Source organism: Manacus vitellinus, unplaced genomic scaffold, assembly GCF_001715985.3.
Source record: "Manacus vitellinus isolate BGI_N305 unplaced genomic scaffold, ASM171598v3 scaffold_4_pilon, whole genome shotgun sequence".
In the NCBI taxonomy this organism is placed as follows: Eukaryota; Metazoa; Chordata; class Aves; order Passeriformes; family Pipridae; genus Manacus; species Manacus vitellinus.
Window position 1 is genome coordinate 42,559,753 of NW_021940604.1, and position 15,927 is coordinate 42,575,679.

Consider the following 15,927-nt stretch of genomic DNA (forward strand, 5'->3'; position numbering starts at 1 on the left):
GCCCTGCGGTGTACCTGTCCGGCAAATCCTCTCTGTGCCCTCAGAAGGCACCCAGCGGGATGGGTGTCCTTTGTCACCCCACGTGCAGGTGTCTGTTTCTGATGGAGGAGGCCAGACACTGTGGCCCTTCAGGGCTGCCCCACACCTCCAAAAGGTATGTTGTCAAGGGTGTCACAGTGACTCCCTGGTGACATCACAGGACTTCCAGGACCACACTTCAGCCTTGGGGAGCAAGACCTTGCCAGATAGGTCATCTCACGGAACTGCCCCGCTGTTGAGCAGAATCCCTTTGCTTTTTTTTCATATAAATTTGGAGGTTTCACCAATCATACCCAGCCCTCTGTTCTGTTTCAGAAATAAAGCATCTCAAGGCATTTCTTGCTCCTTCGCTGACTTTGCAGGTCAAGCGAGTTGACCTCTGCTTAGTGCTGTTGAGGCAACAATTGGAGTACTTTGCCCAGTGCTGAGCTCCTCAGCATAAGTAGAGATGGACGTAGTGGAGAGCAGCTAGCAAGGGTCCACAAGGATGATGAAGGGACTAGATCATCTGTCCTATGAGGAAGGCACTCAGAGTGCTGCTTCCAGGCTGTTGAACCTGCAGAAGGCTCTGTAGGGTTTTTTTTTCAGTGTAAATCAATACCTGAAGGCAGGGTTGAAAGAAGACAGATCCAGGCTCTTTTCAGGGTGCCCACAACTTCTCTCTGAACATTTGGAAACCTTTCTTTTACTGTGACGGTGATGAAACACTGGCAGAGGATTTCCAGGGTGCTTGTGGAATCTCCCTCCTTGGAGATGAATCTCAAGATTTATGTGGCTATGGTCGTGGGCTACTTGCCACAATTCCCTGGAGGAAACCTTATGTACCCACTTTCCACACTGGCTTTTGATGCAAGAATCCTGCCCTCCAATTCTGGGTTTACAGCCTGGCTCTCATTGCGATCCCTCCCCATTTGCTTCTGTCACTGTGTTTGACCTTAAGTGCTGCTGGATCTCACCTGAAATTGACTTTTTGTTGCCTTTCATTTCCTGGAGGAAACCCCACTCATGTTTCTCACTCCTCTGATAATAAGCTGGGACTAGCTCTTCTGGACTTAGAGCTCACCCTCTCATCATGTTCAATATTGGAGTTAAACCAATTAAAGTGCCACAGGTTGCCTCTTGATAGATCTGCAAACTCTTATCACTTAAGTCTCATAAGCCCAGCTGAAGTAGTCTTTCATTAACTTTAGCAAAGACACGTCTTTAGTTCCAAAACTTTCATGTACTCTCATTTAAAAATAAAGTGCAAGATTGGGACTGGTTGCAAGGGCTGGTGGACGTTTTGAAGGTGAGCAGTTAGTCCTAAGCTTTACTACCCCCTCCCTACTGACCATACAGACTTCTAAGCATCTTCAGCACCTTCCCAGAAGAATGAGTTTAATTGGTGTTGAGGCCACTGACATCCTGGCTTGTATCAGCAATAGTGTGGCCACCATGACCAGGGCAATGATAGTGCCCCTGTTCTTGGCACTGGTGAGGCCACACCTTGAATCCTGTGTTCAGTTCTGGACCCCTCATTGCAAGAAAGACACTGAGATGCTGGAGCACATTCAGAGAAGGGCAGCAAAGCTAGTAGAGGGTCTAGAGCACAAGTCCTATGAGGAGCAGCTGAGGGAGCTGGAGTTATTTAACCTGGAGAAGAGGAGGCTCAGGGGAGACCTCATCACTCTACAACTACCTGAAAGAAGGTTGTGGCCAAGTGGGGGTTGGTTTCTTCTCACAGGCAACTAGTGACAGGACAAGAGGATGTAGCCTCAAGCTGTGTCAAGGGAGGTTTAGATTGGATAATCAGGAAGAATTTCTTCACAGAAAGGTTTATTAATTGTTGGAATGGACCATCCAGGGAAGTGGTGATGGAGATGTTTAAAAGACATGTGGATGTGGCACTTAGGGGTATGGTTTAGTGGTGGACTTGGCAGTGCTTAGTTAATAGCTGGACTTGATCACCTTAAAGTTATTTTTCACCTGAGATGATTCTGTGGTTCTAGTGTAATGTATGTGTACATGTAGATCGACTTTCCCCACTTGTCTTTTAGAATTATCTCAGCAGTGTTCACAATACATCTGGGAAATTCCTTAATTTCATTTCAGTACTTACTGTGCTTGTGACATTTTTCCCTCTTTGTTTGCCTTGTCTCTCCCCTCTGCACCCCATAGCACAACCCTTTGTATAATTGCATTGGATCTATTTTCAAAGAACTTTCTATCTATTAAACCTACCCAAACTAAGTATTTTACTGCAAAGAATCAGTTTTTAAGCTTGTGCTTAATTGATAGTTGCTGCTTTCCAGGTTAATCTTTTCCACTGAATGCAATATGCCGCTATTTTCCAGGTATATTCAAGTATTTTATAATAATGAAATATCCTTCTGATGATTTTAGTGATAGTAAATAACTTTTTAATCCTAAATTATGGAAGGTGTATCCCATCTGAGTTCTTTTAGGTGTGTTCTCTGAGAGATTTTGAAAGAACTTATGACTGAAACATTAGAGAATTGTCTGCTGGTGCAGGCTTTAAATAAATTTTTTGGTCTTATATAGGCAGCATAAATATTTATTAACAAATCGTGACATGGGCTGTTCTTTTCAATACATTTTTTCTTATGCTTATTGTGAGTCAAAGAAACTTGTATTGGTGTGTTACAGATTGCTATTGCTGTGTTACTCTTTTCCATTCTTGGTTTCTGGTCCTTGAAACAGCATGTTTCTAAGTCCTACAGCTGTCCCTTTTTAGCTATAAATCAGTTATAATTAACTCATTATGAGCATTGCCATTTTCTGTGCTGTCAACAATGTCACTGCTGCAAATGCAGCTTTTTCAAAAGTATCTGTGCTCTCAGGGAGCTCTCAGGCACCCATTAGACGTTCTTTGCAGAGTGATAATTTCAATTATTTGTTGTTATCTGTTCATTATCAGGCTTTAGGGAATAAAGAATTCAAAACTATTCAACCTGAATATATTTTTGAGGTTTTTTTGTAAATTCTACAGGTGTTCTACATACTAGCAATATTATATATATATATTTATAACAATTATTTACTGTATTTCTTAATTGGGAAATTTTTTGTAAGAGTTAATTTCTTATCTTATTTTGTACAACCTTCAATTAATTCAGAAGAATTTGAATGAAAACTCAGTAACAAAAAGTAGTTTTCTACTACTTGTACTGAAATTGCAGTTAGAATCCAGTTCAATTCTGTCAGGTCACGTCTACAAAAAGCATCAAGCTGAGATTATGTGATCCCCTTTAAAAGGCTGATAAGATGGAATTGTAAGCCTCTTCTATTCCTGCTCCCACTGAGATCATTTGGCTTCCCTTTCAGCTGGGGAAGAATTAGTTGAGAAGTACCACCTGTGGACTGTCACCAGCGCTGAGAGGAAAAGGTGACAGTCCAGTTTTTTCAAACACAACAGTACATGCCACGAGTGCAGACAACACAGATGTTCAATACACAGCCTGCATTATAATGTGTAAGTTTAAAGTTCCTGAGGATGATAAATGTCATGCCACTGATTGCTCTGTTTTTTAATATTTTTCAGAAATGGAAAAATTTCAGGGTTCTGAAGGCAAGAAGGAAGATGAAGAAAAGAAATATCTTGATGTTATCAGCAACAAAAACATAAAGCTGTCAGAGAGAGTTCTGATCCCTGTCAAACAATATCCAAAGGTACTGTAAAATGCAGTCTAACACTTGTAGTATACAGGCTTTGTAGTAGTAAAAAGAAAAGAAATCAAGCTCCTACTTGAATTTACCTATTATTAGCTATTACATGTTTTCACTTATGTCTCAGGACCTTTCAGAAAAGCTGTTGAAGTGAATGAGATTTTTTTTAACTTCAGGTAGGTTTTGTGGATTATACTTAGGCAGACCATTGATCTTTTTTCTCAGAGTTGTTTTTTTACATGAACCATTTTTTTATAAAATAAAATACCAGTTAACAAAGAAAAAAATGTTTCAATAACTCTGAAAAGCTTCATCATAGAACAGCTATGGAAGTTTTAGTTTTTATTTTACGGAAGAGAATGTTGATTTTTTTGCAGTTGGGTGTTTATTTGGTTTTCTTGTACAATGTTTGATTTTACATAAACAGTTGTTCTAATAGTACTCGTACTGAAATGGTAAACATCTCCATTTGTCTCCACAGTATTTTTTCCTTGCTGATTTATTATCACATGGTATTTAATTCACCAATAGCCTTGATTACACTCTCAGCTTTTTACTTTATACTTTCATCAGAACAATAAATTACAACTGGTAAAAAGCCAATCAAGAAAAATGAGAGATGTAAAAAAATTGAGATTCGATGATTCCAGTTGACATTTACCTCCTGACTAGTGAACATAAAACTGAGATAATGTAATAATCCAAATGGTAAACACCTTAGAAACACATACCTTGCTATAAGGAATTACTTTCTTTCTGTATAGCCTAAGTTGCTTTAACTAGATTTGTGGTATTTTGTGTAAATGCTGTAGGTGACCTGAAATTCTTAGTAAAAATGTAGTCATTCTGTAGCTTCATAATGGCAATGTGATAATTATTCAGAGTACTGTTTGATGAAGATAGTAGAATGAAAGACAAACTATTTAAAAGACAAAATAGTATCTGCTATCCAGTATAGCATCTGAATATGATTGAATTAAGCTTCATTTACTTTAATGAACCTGTCATATTAATGAACAGTAAAAAATATAAAGCATTTTTACAGATTTAGACCAGTGAAGCAAAAAAATCAGTGTGATGGAGATAAAATACTTATTCAAGAATGAAAATAAACTGGAAAGTTTCTGTAGTTGGTTTGCTAGCAATATTTTGTGCTTGGCATGGAATTATTCTCAGAACTGCAGGTTTCCTGCTATCGTCTCTGGTAACCATCCTTCAAGGATTCCATTTGCCATTTGTATCAAACTACAGATTGCTGTGATCCAGTGTCTTATCTTCTCTTGAAAATTTTATATATTAAAGTAGTCAAAACCAGTACCCATTGGGTGCTTCAGATTGCTTTATAAATAGCAAAAAAGACTAGAAACTCAATTAAAAGAGGATTATATATATTTAGTAGAATATGTTAATAAGAACAGTTGATCAGACTTATATGTATAAATAAGTAAGATTATTACCATGTGATTTCACCTGAGAGGCATTTATCACAGAATCATAAAATATGCTGAGTTGGAAGGGATCCACAAAGATCATTGAGTGCAACCCTTAGTTCTGCACAGACCCAGCCCCAGGAGTCATATCCTGGGTTGCCTCATCCTAGGTGCAGAATCTGCCACTTTTCCTTGTTGAACTTCATGTGGTTGGTGATTGCCTAGTCCCCTAATTTTTCGAGGTCTCTCTGCAGGGCCATGGAGGGACTCAACAGTTCCTCCCAGTTTTGTGTCATCAGCAAACTTGCTTAGTATCCCTTCCAGTCCTGCATCAAAGTAATTTATGAAAATGTTGAAGGGCAGTGGGCCTAAGATGGAGCCCTGTGGAACCCCACAAGTGACATGTTGCCAGTCTGATGTTACTGTGTTACCCTCTGTGCTCCAGCCATGAGCCAATTGCTCACCCACCACATGATGTGTTTATCCAGCTGTGTGCTGGACATTTTGTCCAGAAGGACCCTGTAAGAGACAGTATCGAAAGCTTCACTGAAATCCAAAAAGATGACGTCAACTGGCTTCCCTTGATGAACTAGGTGGGTTACCTTGTCATAGAAGGAAATCAGGTTCAATAAGCAGGACTTTGCTCTCATGAAGCTGTGCTGGCTGTGACTGATGCCAGTGTTGTCTTTCAGGTGTTTTTCAATACTTCTCAGAGTAATCTTCTCCATAACTTTACCAGGCACTGAAGTGAGACTGACAGGCCTCTAGTTTCCAGGCTCCTCCTTCCTGTCCCTAAACTGGGACGATGTTTGCCATCTTCCAGTTAGCTGGGACCTCTCTGGATTCCCAAGACCATTCAGAAATCATTGAGAGATGTTTTTTGGTTTATATTTGAAAGAACATTATTTTAAATTATTTATTCATTGTTTGCTGATAAGCTTTTTTGGGCAGTTTTGGGTTTTGTAAATCTGAAGAAAGTGTCCAAGAGTGTAAAATTTTGAAAAAAAAAAAAATTTGCCCAGTTAAAAACCACTTAAAACCAACCACATAGTTTACGGACTCTCTATATAGGAATGAGTGCAATCCTTGAAAGATATTTGTCTTACTTTAACTCCACATATAAATATAAAGTTCTCAAAGGGAACCCTTGGCCTAAAAGTTCATTATGGTCTGCAGGTTAAGCTGCAGTGATGGTAGATCCCTTCAGTAACAGCTGTAGAGTCAGGAGCAGCATTTTAAGGTCTGAGCAAAAGTTAACACAAAAGGCTTCTAGTGGTTAAACAGCTCTTGAAGTTGCAGAATAAGTATTATAAAATTGTCTCTGCTTAAGTGTCTACAGTCTGATTTCTGAAATTGCTGGTGTGTACAACAGGAAAAGAATATGAAAGACTGTGATTAGCACCAGCTGTCTTAACGTTACCAGCTCTGTTAATGACACAGGCCTTTCCTCTCTTCTGTAAAACCAGGATCTAAAATAGAGACAGAGCTGTTAGTTGATACTTTAGCAATGATTTCTGTGAGATGAATTAATTTAAATACCAGCAGCCCAGGTAAAAGCAGCATCTCATTTACACACATTCCTCTATGCAGCAGATATTTTTAGTACATTCAGATTTTCTCTTGAAACAGGCATTCAGTGTCTTGTGTTCGTTGATCTTTCTTTCTGTCCCATAACACCATTTTTTTTCTTTCACGATGTGTGAATTCCAGTTAAGACTTGCATGAAAACTTTCAAAAAGATTTTAGCATTTATCAGTGTAATATTGTATTTCAAATTCATCAAATATGGGAAAAGAGCGGGTTATTAAAAAAAAAAACAGAAGTCTGAAATTATCTTGTTACTGAAAAACAAAAGCCACAATTTAGAGGTTTGGTGGGAAATTTTGTCATTTGCATGGTAATACAGATTTTTACCATTTACTAACCAATTATTTGACTTCCACTGTATTGCATAATCATCATCTTTCTTTGTGATAACTTGTTCAAGAAGCATGTAAACTGGGCTTTGCAAATTCATTCCTTTGTACAGTTTAAGAACTTGAAACCTTATTTAAAACCTTGGTTTGATGTAGCACATAATAGAGAAATTTTTCGTTTGCAAGCTTGTCCAGTGCACATTGTGAGTTAAAATGTTGTTGACCTTGCTGAAATTCTGTTGCCTTTATGCTTGGCTTCAGCTTAGCTGGATTTCAACCATTAAGGAATGGGTCAGTTTGTTAATTTCTTTTGCTATCTTTAAGTGCAAGTAGATGACAAATCAGAGAAGTAAACAGTACATGCATAAAAATCTTAAATATTTCAGTGCTTCTGTTGTGGTTTGACCTCACACAGCAACCAATCCCCATGCAGACGCTCACTTACTCCCACCAGGGGCGTGGGAGAGAGACAGAATAGTAAAAGTGAGAAAACAAGAGTTGAGACAAGACAGTTTAATAGCTAAAGCAAAAGTTGGATATGGAAGTGAAGTAAAATCAGGAATGAATTCACTGCTTCCCATGTGCAGGCAGGTGTTCAGCCATCTCCAGGACAGCATCGTGTAACAGTGACTTAGGAGGACAAATACCATCACTCCAAACGTCTTCCCCTTCCTCCTTTTTTCCCCACCTTTATATGCTGAGCATGACACCATATCATTTGTGATATCCCTTTGGTCATTGGGGTCAGCTGTCCCAGCTCTGTCCCCTCCCAACTCCTTGTGCATCCCCAGCCTTCTCACTGGTGGAGTGGGGTGAGGAGCAAAAGACCCTTGAACGCTCTGCAAGTGCTGCTCAGCAATAACAAAAACATCTTTGTGTTATCAGCATTGTTTTCAGCAGAAATCTAAACCACAATCCCATACTTTAAAGAAAATTAATTCTACCCCAGCCAAAATGTGCACAGTATCTTTTACTATTTTAAAGATTCAGTGCTGAATATTATTTATTTATATTGTTTTATGCTTCATAAACTCATGACTTCAAGCAAATAACTTACACAAACTTACCAGTGCTAAAGATTTAATTGTGAAGGGTGAGCTTTTCCATTGATGTTCTGTCTTTACATCTGACTCAGACAATTAATATGGTGATTTTTGTTTAGCATTCTCTTTCTTTTATGTGTTGTTTCTCTCAAGCTATTATGCTTTCAAAGCAATTGTTGTAATATTAATCATCTGCAAGTGATTTATGTGTTTAGTTCACTTTTAAGTAAAATAGGAAAAGTAAGATATAGTACTATGTCCATTGGATGGATTGACAAGAAAATACAAGATTTCTAAGGAAAATAGGACCTGGGCTATTAGTCAGCTGAATGAATAGCCAGGACTTCTATCTGTGATTTATATTGCTCTAATGAAATGAGAACCTTGTTGTTACATAACGCAAAAGGAAAATTTCATCTGTCACTCCTTCTGGAGATGTTTTGGGAGATTGGAAAAAACCTCTAGTATTTTTAGTAAAAGGAAACAGAGCTAAGTATCTAAATACAGAATGGGGATTTTTACTTGCCCTGCCAGTATTTTTTTTCTCCCATGTAGGACAAGAAAAGCCTTTGTACTTGGAAAGGTACTAGAATTTAGACTGACGCTAAACTAAATCTAAAGAATATGCTGTTTCTGTATTTCAGCTGAGTTCTTTAAAAGAGAAGCCTGAACAATGGAAGGCAGAAAATTATTAATTTACATGATGTGTACTGCACTGAAATTGATGCAGAAATTGATCCAAAATAGATATGAATCTTCTCCCGTGCATTTAAAGACAACACATATTTGGAAAATTCAAATACTTTAGGTGTACTTTCAGTAAAGTACATGAAAAACATACCACACACACATTTTTCTTTTCTGGCTTACTTAGGATCGAATCTCTGCTTACCTTTTCCTTCAGGAGAAGACCCTGATTCAGTGTTTCCAGGACCTATGCCAATCTTGCAGACCTCTTGAGTGTTTACAGAAAGTAACTTTATTGTAATAGATCCCCATTTTTGTTAATGATTTATTTGTTTTCATAACACTGCTGTTGAAATCAGCTCCAACAGCATTAGCTAAGCTCTTTCTCATGCTGAGAACTTCTGCTCTGTAGAGACCTCTTTAGAAATTGCTTCATAAAATTGTTCCTGACTGCAGAGAATAATGTGTATTCCAGATAGCATTTAGAGATTTGCCTTTCTGTTTCAGTTAACCATCTGTGGCTGTATATATATCTTCATCAATGTAATTAAAACAGCATCAACATAGTTAAAAACAAGAGGTATGAAAAAATATTCACAACATTAGGACTTTTTACTCCTCCTTTGATTACATGATTTTTGAAAGATTTTTCACAAGGTGTCTTTATTTATACATGCAGGTATATAGTTCAGCCTTCAGCTTTCACTGTTTTCTTCCTTTAACTAATTCTTAAAATTACAAATGGGCACTAAATCGCTTCTTTGTGATTTATAAGAGCTTACTCAGTGCTATTATGCTGGAATGCAGCATTGCCTTCCACATTTCAAGGCAGACTTTTAGAGTAGTTATAATTTAACATTGCATATTGTAGAGCACTCAAAGGCCAAAACTAAGCTGGAGAGACACCCTTTGTACTCAATACACTCAATAAGTTAACTGGTCTTACTCCAGTCTCAAACACAACATAACTAGAAAATGAGACAAATAAAAATATCAGCAAGGGAGAGTTGGTAGCAGTAGCAGCTGTGTAGAATACAGAGAAATCCTAGCCCCTCGCCAGTGGGAACATTGGTTGTATCTCTTTTAAGCCAACTAAACTCTTACATTCCTCTCTATTCTTCTTTTATTATTCCTATTTGAGGGGGGAAAAAAAGGAAGAAAAGTATAATTTATACCATTGCTTTAATAAAACAGGTTTGAGAGTGGGCAGAAATTCACCCTGCTTAAACAAGCAGTTCTGATCAGGAGCAAGACTTCATGTTACTGGTGCGCTGGTTGTGTAGGATTGCTTGCGGACATGTGCTCCACCTACACCCAGAGATATTTGGGGTTTTCTTTGCAATTATAGCACCATTTTTTCTTTCTCTGCTTTTTGTATTAAGTGAGGATTTGGGGATTTTGTCTTCAGTATCATCAGTGGAACCAGCTTTCGGAAACTGAGGGGAGTTCAGCAAGCAAGTCTGTTGGTGGGCTATGATAAGAAATAGAATCTAGCTCACTTCCACCTATCTGTGTTGCTTCTTAATGACTAAAAATTGTAGCAAACAGAAATAATTAAGTTTTTTTTTGCTAAATACAGTGAATCAGATCTAGTGAAACTTTCAAATTGTACCTATGCTTCATCAGAAATATAAAGCTAACCATTTGTTAGAGTGAAATTAACACAGTACCCTTGACTTCAGTAGGGGCAGAACTGTGATGTGTACTGATCAAAAAGATCACCTATTTGTGATCACTTTTGGATGCTTTTTATTTTTTCATTCTGGCTTTTAAGAGAATGAGTTGCCAGTTATGCTAGCATTTATAACATAAACATCTTAAAAGTTACAGGGCAGTAGATTAAAATACTTTCTGGTAAATTGGTTCTTTTACATGTTTGTTTTTTTTTAATATTTTCAAAAATAGCAAGTTTAAAAAACACACAAGTCTATTGTCATTTTGTAGGGGGTGAGAAAGAAATGTGTCTCGTGGAAGAGATTTTATGTAATATAGTAACTTAGGTGAGAACAGAATACATAAGATATATGTTGTGGTACATCTTTCAAGAAGTTTAAAAGAGCTGGAAAGGCTTTTGTTGTGGGTAGACAGCTAAGCCACTTGCTCACTCCCACACAGCAGGATGAGGGAGAGAATCAGAAGGGATAAAGAGTGAAAAGTCATGGGTTGAAATAAAGACAGTTTAATAGATAAAGCAAAAACTGTGCACATAAGCAAAGCAAAACAAAATAAGGAATTCACTCATCGCTTCCCATGGACAGGCAGATGTTCAGCCATCTCCAGGACAGCAGGACTTCAGCACTCATAATGGTGACGTGGGAAGACAAACACTGTAACTCTTAACGTCCCTCCTTTTTTTCTTTCTTCCTCCAAGCTTGTATGCTGAGAATGACACCATATGATATGGAATATCCTCTTGGTCAGTTGGGGTCACCTGTCCCAGCTGTCCCAGTGTCCCCTCCCAACTTCATAATAATAATAATAGGAATGTGTTTAATAAGGAAATATAGTGCAGTATAAATGTTATGATTTTTTTTTGTCTTCTAGATAATCAGTCTTCTTGCGTGTTAGCAGAGAATGAAAGAACAAGGGTTTTAAAGAAAGTTTTAGAAGCTTGCTAAAGTTGCTATTAAAATAAATATTTACTTCCTTTCAGACATTAAAAAAAAGGAAAAACAACAAGCACTTGAGAATTACTGCAACAGGTAGTTGCTGGTCATTTTTTCATATGTCTCTGCTACGTTTTTCTAGTCTAAACTGAGCAAATGTGTAATAACTGCAGAATCTAGATGAACTAATTAGTTCTTGAAAGCAAATATAAAGTTTTGTCTTACACAAACACTCCTGAAGAACGTTTTTGCTTCTTGAAGCTGAAGATGAAATCTGTTTTGTGGCTCTTCAGGCTTTTTTCTCTGTTCAAGTGTGCTACAAGGTCACTTCGAAGTAGTCATTAATGTAATTTATAATAACTCCCAGCTAAAGTTATCTAAAGCTTTTGAAAATAGCTTATATAATAAAATATTAACACAAAAACTAATGCTCTGCCTCGATCCTTTTGCGATAGACCTATGATTAGTGAGAAGGTAATGCAGCCCATCATAGAACAATTCAGGTTTCAATGGCGCCTAAGTACACAAGCAGTTCCTTGGACATCAGAGCTAAGGAAATTTTTTCTGCTTGTCTGTGTCTTTTGCTTTGCTGTGAGCTCTGATTTAACATTTTGCTGACAGGTATAGTGACAAAAGTTTAGTCTTCTGTGGATTTTCAGATCTCTTACAACATGAGCTTATGGCACAGCCTTTACTGTAGTTTGAACCCAGCTCCATGTTCTTTCCAAACTTCAAAGGTCTTACTTGTCTTTGAAGTAGCCTCCTCTTTCATACTGAGTTGAAGTCAACATTTGAGGTCAATAGTTACTGGGGAAAAAGAGTGAGATACACAAGATACATGACCACTTTGCTTTGATTCCCTGTGGAAGACTTGGGTGCCACATGGCCCCATGGTCATTTGTCTCCTCACACAGGGCACAGAGAAGGCCAATTACAGCAACAGGGACGTAAAGCAGCCTTCTCCAAAGCAACCCTGTGTGGCCCAAGCAGAGTGAATGAGAGTTTTCTGAATCAGTTAGTTTAGTGACAAGGGTTTCCTCCCTCTTCAGTATTGTCATTTGAATGGTTTCGTAGCTCCGTTGCAACGTCATGGATTTTGGTGACTTTGTCCCTGTTTCTCAAGCTTCCCACATATCAGCAGAGAACTTGAAACTATGGTTATGTGTTGGTATATAGAAGAGTATGATAATGAAAGGAATTTAGACTCAAAATGCTCTTGCTGAGTTGCAGCTATTTAGTCTAGAGTGTGTTTGACCTCAGCCACCTTCTTTCCTTTTTTTTGTTTTTTACTTATATTGAGCAAACAAAATAAACAGGTGACACTTTCATATGATGCAAATGCAAAGAATGTGTTCTAATATTGAAGAAGTCTGTTTCATAAATATATTTTTTAGTTTTTTATTGGAATATATATATATTATTGTGTTTTATTAAAATTTATTAAAAATATGTCTTCTGTTTTCATCTTAAATAGCCCAGTAGTAGCATCAGTAAATAAATATTTTCAGAAACTCAATCAATTGCAGGCATTTTCACTTGATAGATTTAGATTTTTTAATTAATACTAGAACCACAGGTTTATTCAGAAACTGCTGTGTTTCTGTGGTTTAGGATTGGGAGTCAGAAGGAAAATACTACAAACTGGAAGGAAACCATGCCTTCACTCTTTTATTTCAAGAAATGTAGCAGTGCACAGTGCTGTCACTCATACATTCTTACAAGAAGACAAGGGGGAGACACTTTTCCTAGATATGTTATAGTTTTGTTCCAACTGGATGAATTTAGAATAGGTGACAAATATAGCACAGATATGTTTCCATCTACCTTCTGATATCATAATCCTGTTACCCAGCTAAGGAGTAGGTAGCACTGACGTAAATACTATCACATACGACTACTTCTTCTACAAGAAATGTACACCATGGCATACATAGCATAATTGCAAACCGTTTGCTCACTAATCACTGATTTCCAAGCTGATAGACCATCTACTGTCTGATGAGAGAAACTGTAAATTGTCTATGTCAACTCGGCAGGAGAGAATTAAATCCTCATCAGCTGGTTATTTTTACCCAAGAAAATTCACTGAAGCAATGATTAATGAAATATTAAAAGGAAAAGTATACAGGCTATAGACAATCGTTCGTTAATGATAATGAACATATTTCTTAGAAGTTAAAGAAATTTAGTTTTAGTTTTGAATGAGTTATTTCTCTGTTATTTATTGAGAAACAAACTGGTGGGAACCTGTCTTCTGAAAGAGAACAATTTATTACTGCTTTTACCAGCAAGGAGTTCTTGATGTCTTTTTTTTTTTGGTCTTCCCTGGTATGCTGGCAGTATTGTTTCAGACTGGGTAAAAGAGAACCACCTTAGGCTGCTCCTTATCACCTTGTTTTAAAAGCTGATTTTTCTGTTTGAGTGAAAGTGGCCTTTGGAAGAAATAGAATTTTTTTTGTGTAAGCTGTAAAACTTTAGCTCAGTTACTCACATAGGTACTAGATACTGCAAATGAGTAACTTTATATATAAAAAAGAAAATGGATATAATTAAGACCACATTTTATCTCACATGCAAACATAATGCAAGACAGTGCTTTTTTGTTTTGCTAGTTTTCAGACCTAAGAGTCTGCGTTCTTAAGCATTTCCAGTGAATTAGTGATGTTGTCTAAAATAATCAACATACTTAAGTAGGTAGGTTATCTGCAGATTTCCAAGGTATCCAGGTACTTTAAGAGATACCAGAAATCAAACCAGACTTTTGCTAGATAAATGTGTTCAGATATGAAACTTATAACACAGATGTATGATGGTCTTTCTTACCAAAATGTTACTTGACATCTTGTGTTTATAAAACTTTCTTCTTACTTGGTATTTGTAGTATTTAGATTTCCAGAAAACTCTAATGTCTGGGTGAGAAGATGCTGAAGTTGATTATTATATACAGCGACTTGTCTCCAAACTTTGCAAAATACACATTTTGAAGTCCAAGCATATAAATCTTATTTTGGATGGGTTTTGTCTTACTTTGTTGTCTTACTTTACCCATGGTTTGGCTGTGATTTAAACCATGTAATGGACAAAGGAGATAAAAATTTCAAAGTGAAATTTAAGCCATTTTTAGGAAAGCAGGGCTAATGAAGCCATCAACAACTGTGTCATGTGCTCCTCTAAGAGTAACCAACTCATACAGAGAGTTATAAACCCTTGGAATCGGTGGTTTGTAATGTAAGCGCTGACACTAACAGAACTGTAGAGGTATGAGTGGTGTCACTGTAATTAGCTTAGTGCTAGTACAAACTATGTTTTAGTATTTTTTCAGCCTGTGCAAGAAGATATGGTTTATTTCTTTCAGGAATTATTGTATTTGTCACATTTTTTTGAGATTGCCAATATCATACGAACATAAAAAGGCAAGATGACTTTCAGAGCACTTAACCTCATGTTGTTCAGAGTATCATTGGAGGGAAGAGATGATGGCAAATTAAGCTTTCAAGTTTTCAGATATTTTCTCTGTCTTGTGCCTTTATTTTTTTTTTTAAGGATTTCTTTACAGAGAAAAGAACAGGATAATGGGGACAGAAAATATGTTCTGTCATGGATATACCTGAAGGATGAGATATAGGGAAGAGGGAACCTCAGCAAATCCTCTCTTGATTGTTTCCTCAATGAAGAGAGAAAATTCTGTTGGGTTTTTTTTTTTTTCAGCAGAAGCAGATTACCAGAACACTCCACATCTCTGCAAGGATGTGTTTTGGTAGGCTCAGGCTCACAGACCAACTACATGGAGTCAGTTTTATCTGCAGGGGCAGAGCTAGGTGCACATAGCTGAATTTGTCTGCCTAGTTAGCAAGTTGACTCTGTGCTTCAGAGTGAAAATGCCAAGAATTCTTCACATTCAAGATAAGGGGTATGTAAGGTGGGAAAGGAATAATGATGGGGCAGCCAGTGTGTTCATCTGCTGCCAGTAGAAAATGATTCCCTACATGCCTCTCTCCAGTTTTAATTCTCCAAATACAAGGAAGACACAGACAATTTCAGAGGAGGGCCACAAGGATCACTTGGGGCTGGAGTACTTGCTCTCCACTTGTGTGGAGAGGCTGAGAGAGCTGGACTGAATAAGTAAGGAGAAGAGTTGCCTTCAGGGGACCAAAGAGCAGCTTCCCTAATGTCTACAGGGAAGGTGTTGAGGAGACACCTCATGATTGGTGCGTGATGGTGGAATAAGAGACAGCAGGTGTAGCTTGAAACAGGAAATATTCAGACTGAATAGAAGGAGAAACTTCATCAACATGAAGGCAGTGAAGCCTTGGACCAGCTTGCCTAGAGAGGTATAGATAGAAGACATTCTAATGGTATTTGGCTGCAACCCATTAAAATATACCAACTGTCTTTAAATTGGCTTGTTGAGGTTTTTAGCAAGTTTTCCTTTTTTTTTTCCCCTACCTTGTAATCTAGTTGCAGTAGCTCTGAGTTCGCTAAGAAGGCCGAAGGCTTAGATTTCTGAGTGGGTTGAGTAGCTTCAGTGCTTTTATATCTT

The 15,927-nt window shown here is 37.5% G+C and overlaps 1 protein-coding gene across 12 annotated transcripts in view; it reads left to right on the top strand.

Annotated features, from left to right (window-relative positions):
• Positions 1–15,927, top strand: part of KHDRBS2 (KH RNA binding domain containing, signal transduction associated 2) — a 335,422-nt gene that overhangs the window by 53,678 nt on the left and 265,817 nt on the right. For all 12 annotated transcript variants that reach the window (XR_003916117.1, XR_003916120.1, XR_003916125.1 and 9 more), the window contains exon 3: positions 3,581–3,708. Coding sequence is in view for 2 of the 12 variants with exons in the window: in XM_029962857.1 (XP_029818717.1) it covers positions 3,583–3,708 (126 nt within the window). In the remaining 10 variants the exon portion in view is untranslated. The remainder of the gene's footprint in view (positions 1–3,580; positions 3,709–15,927) is intronic.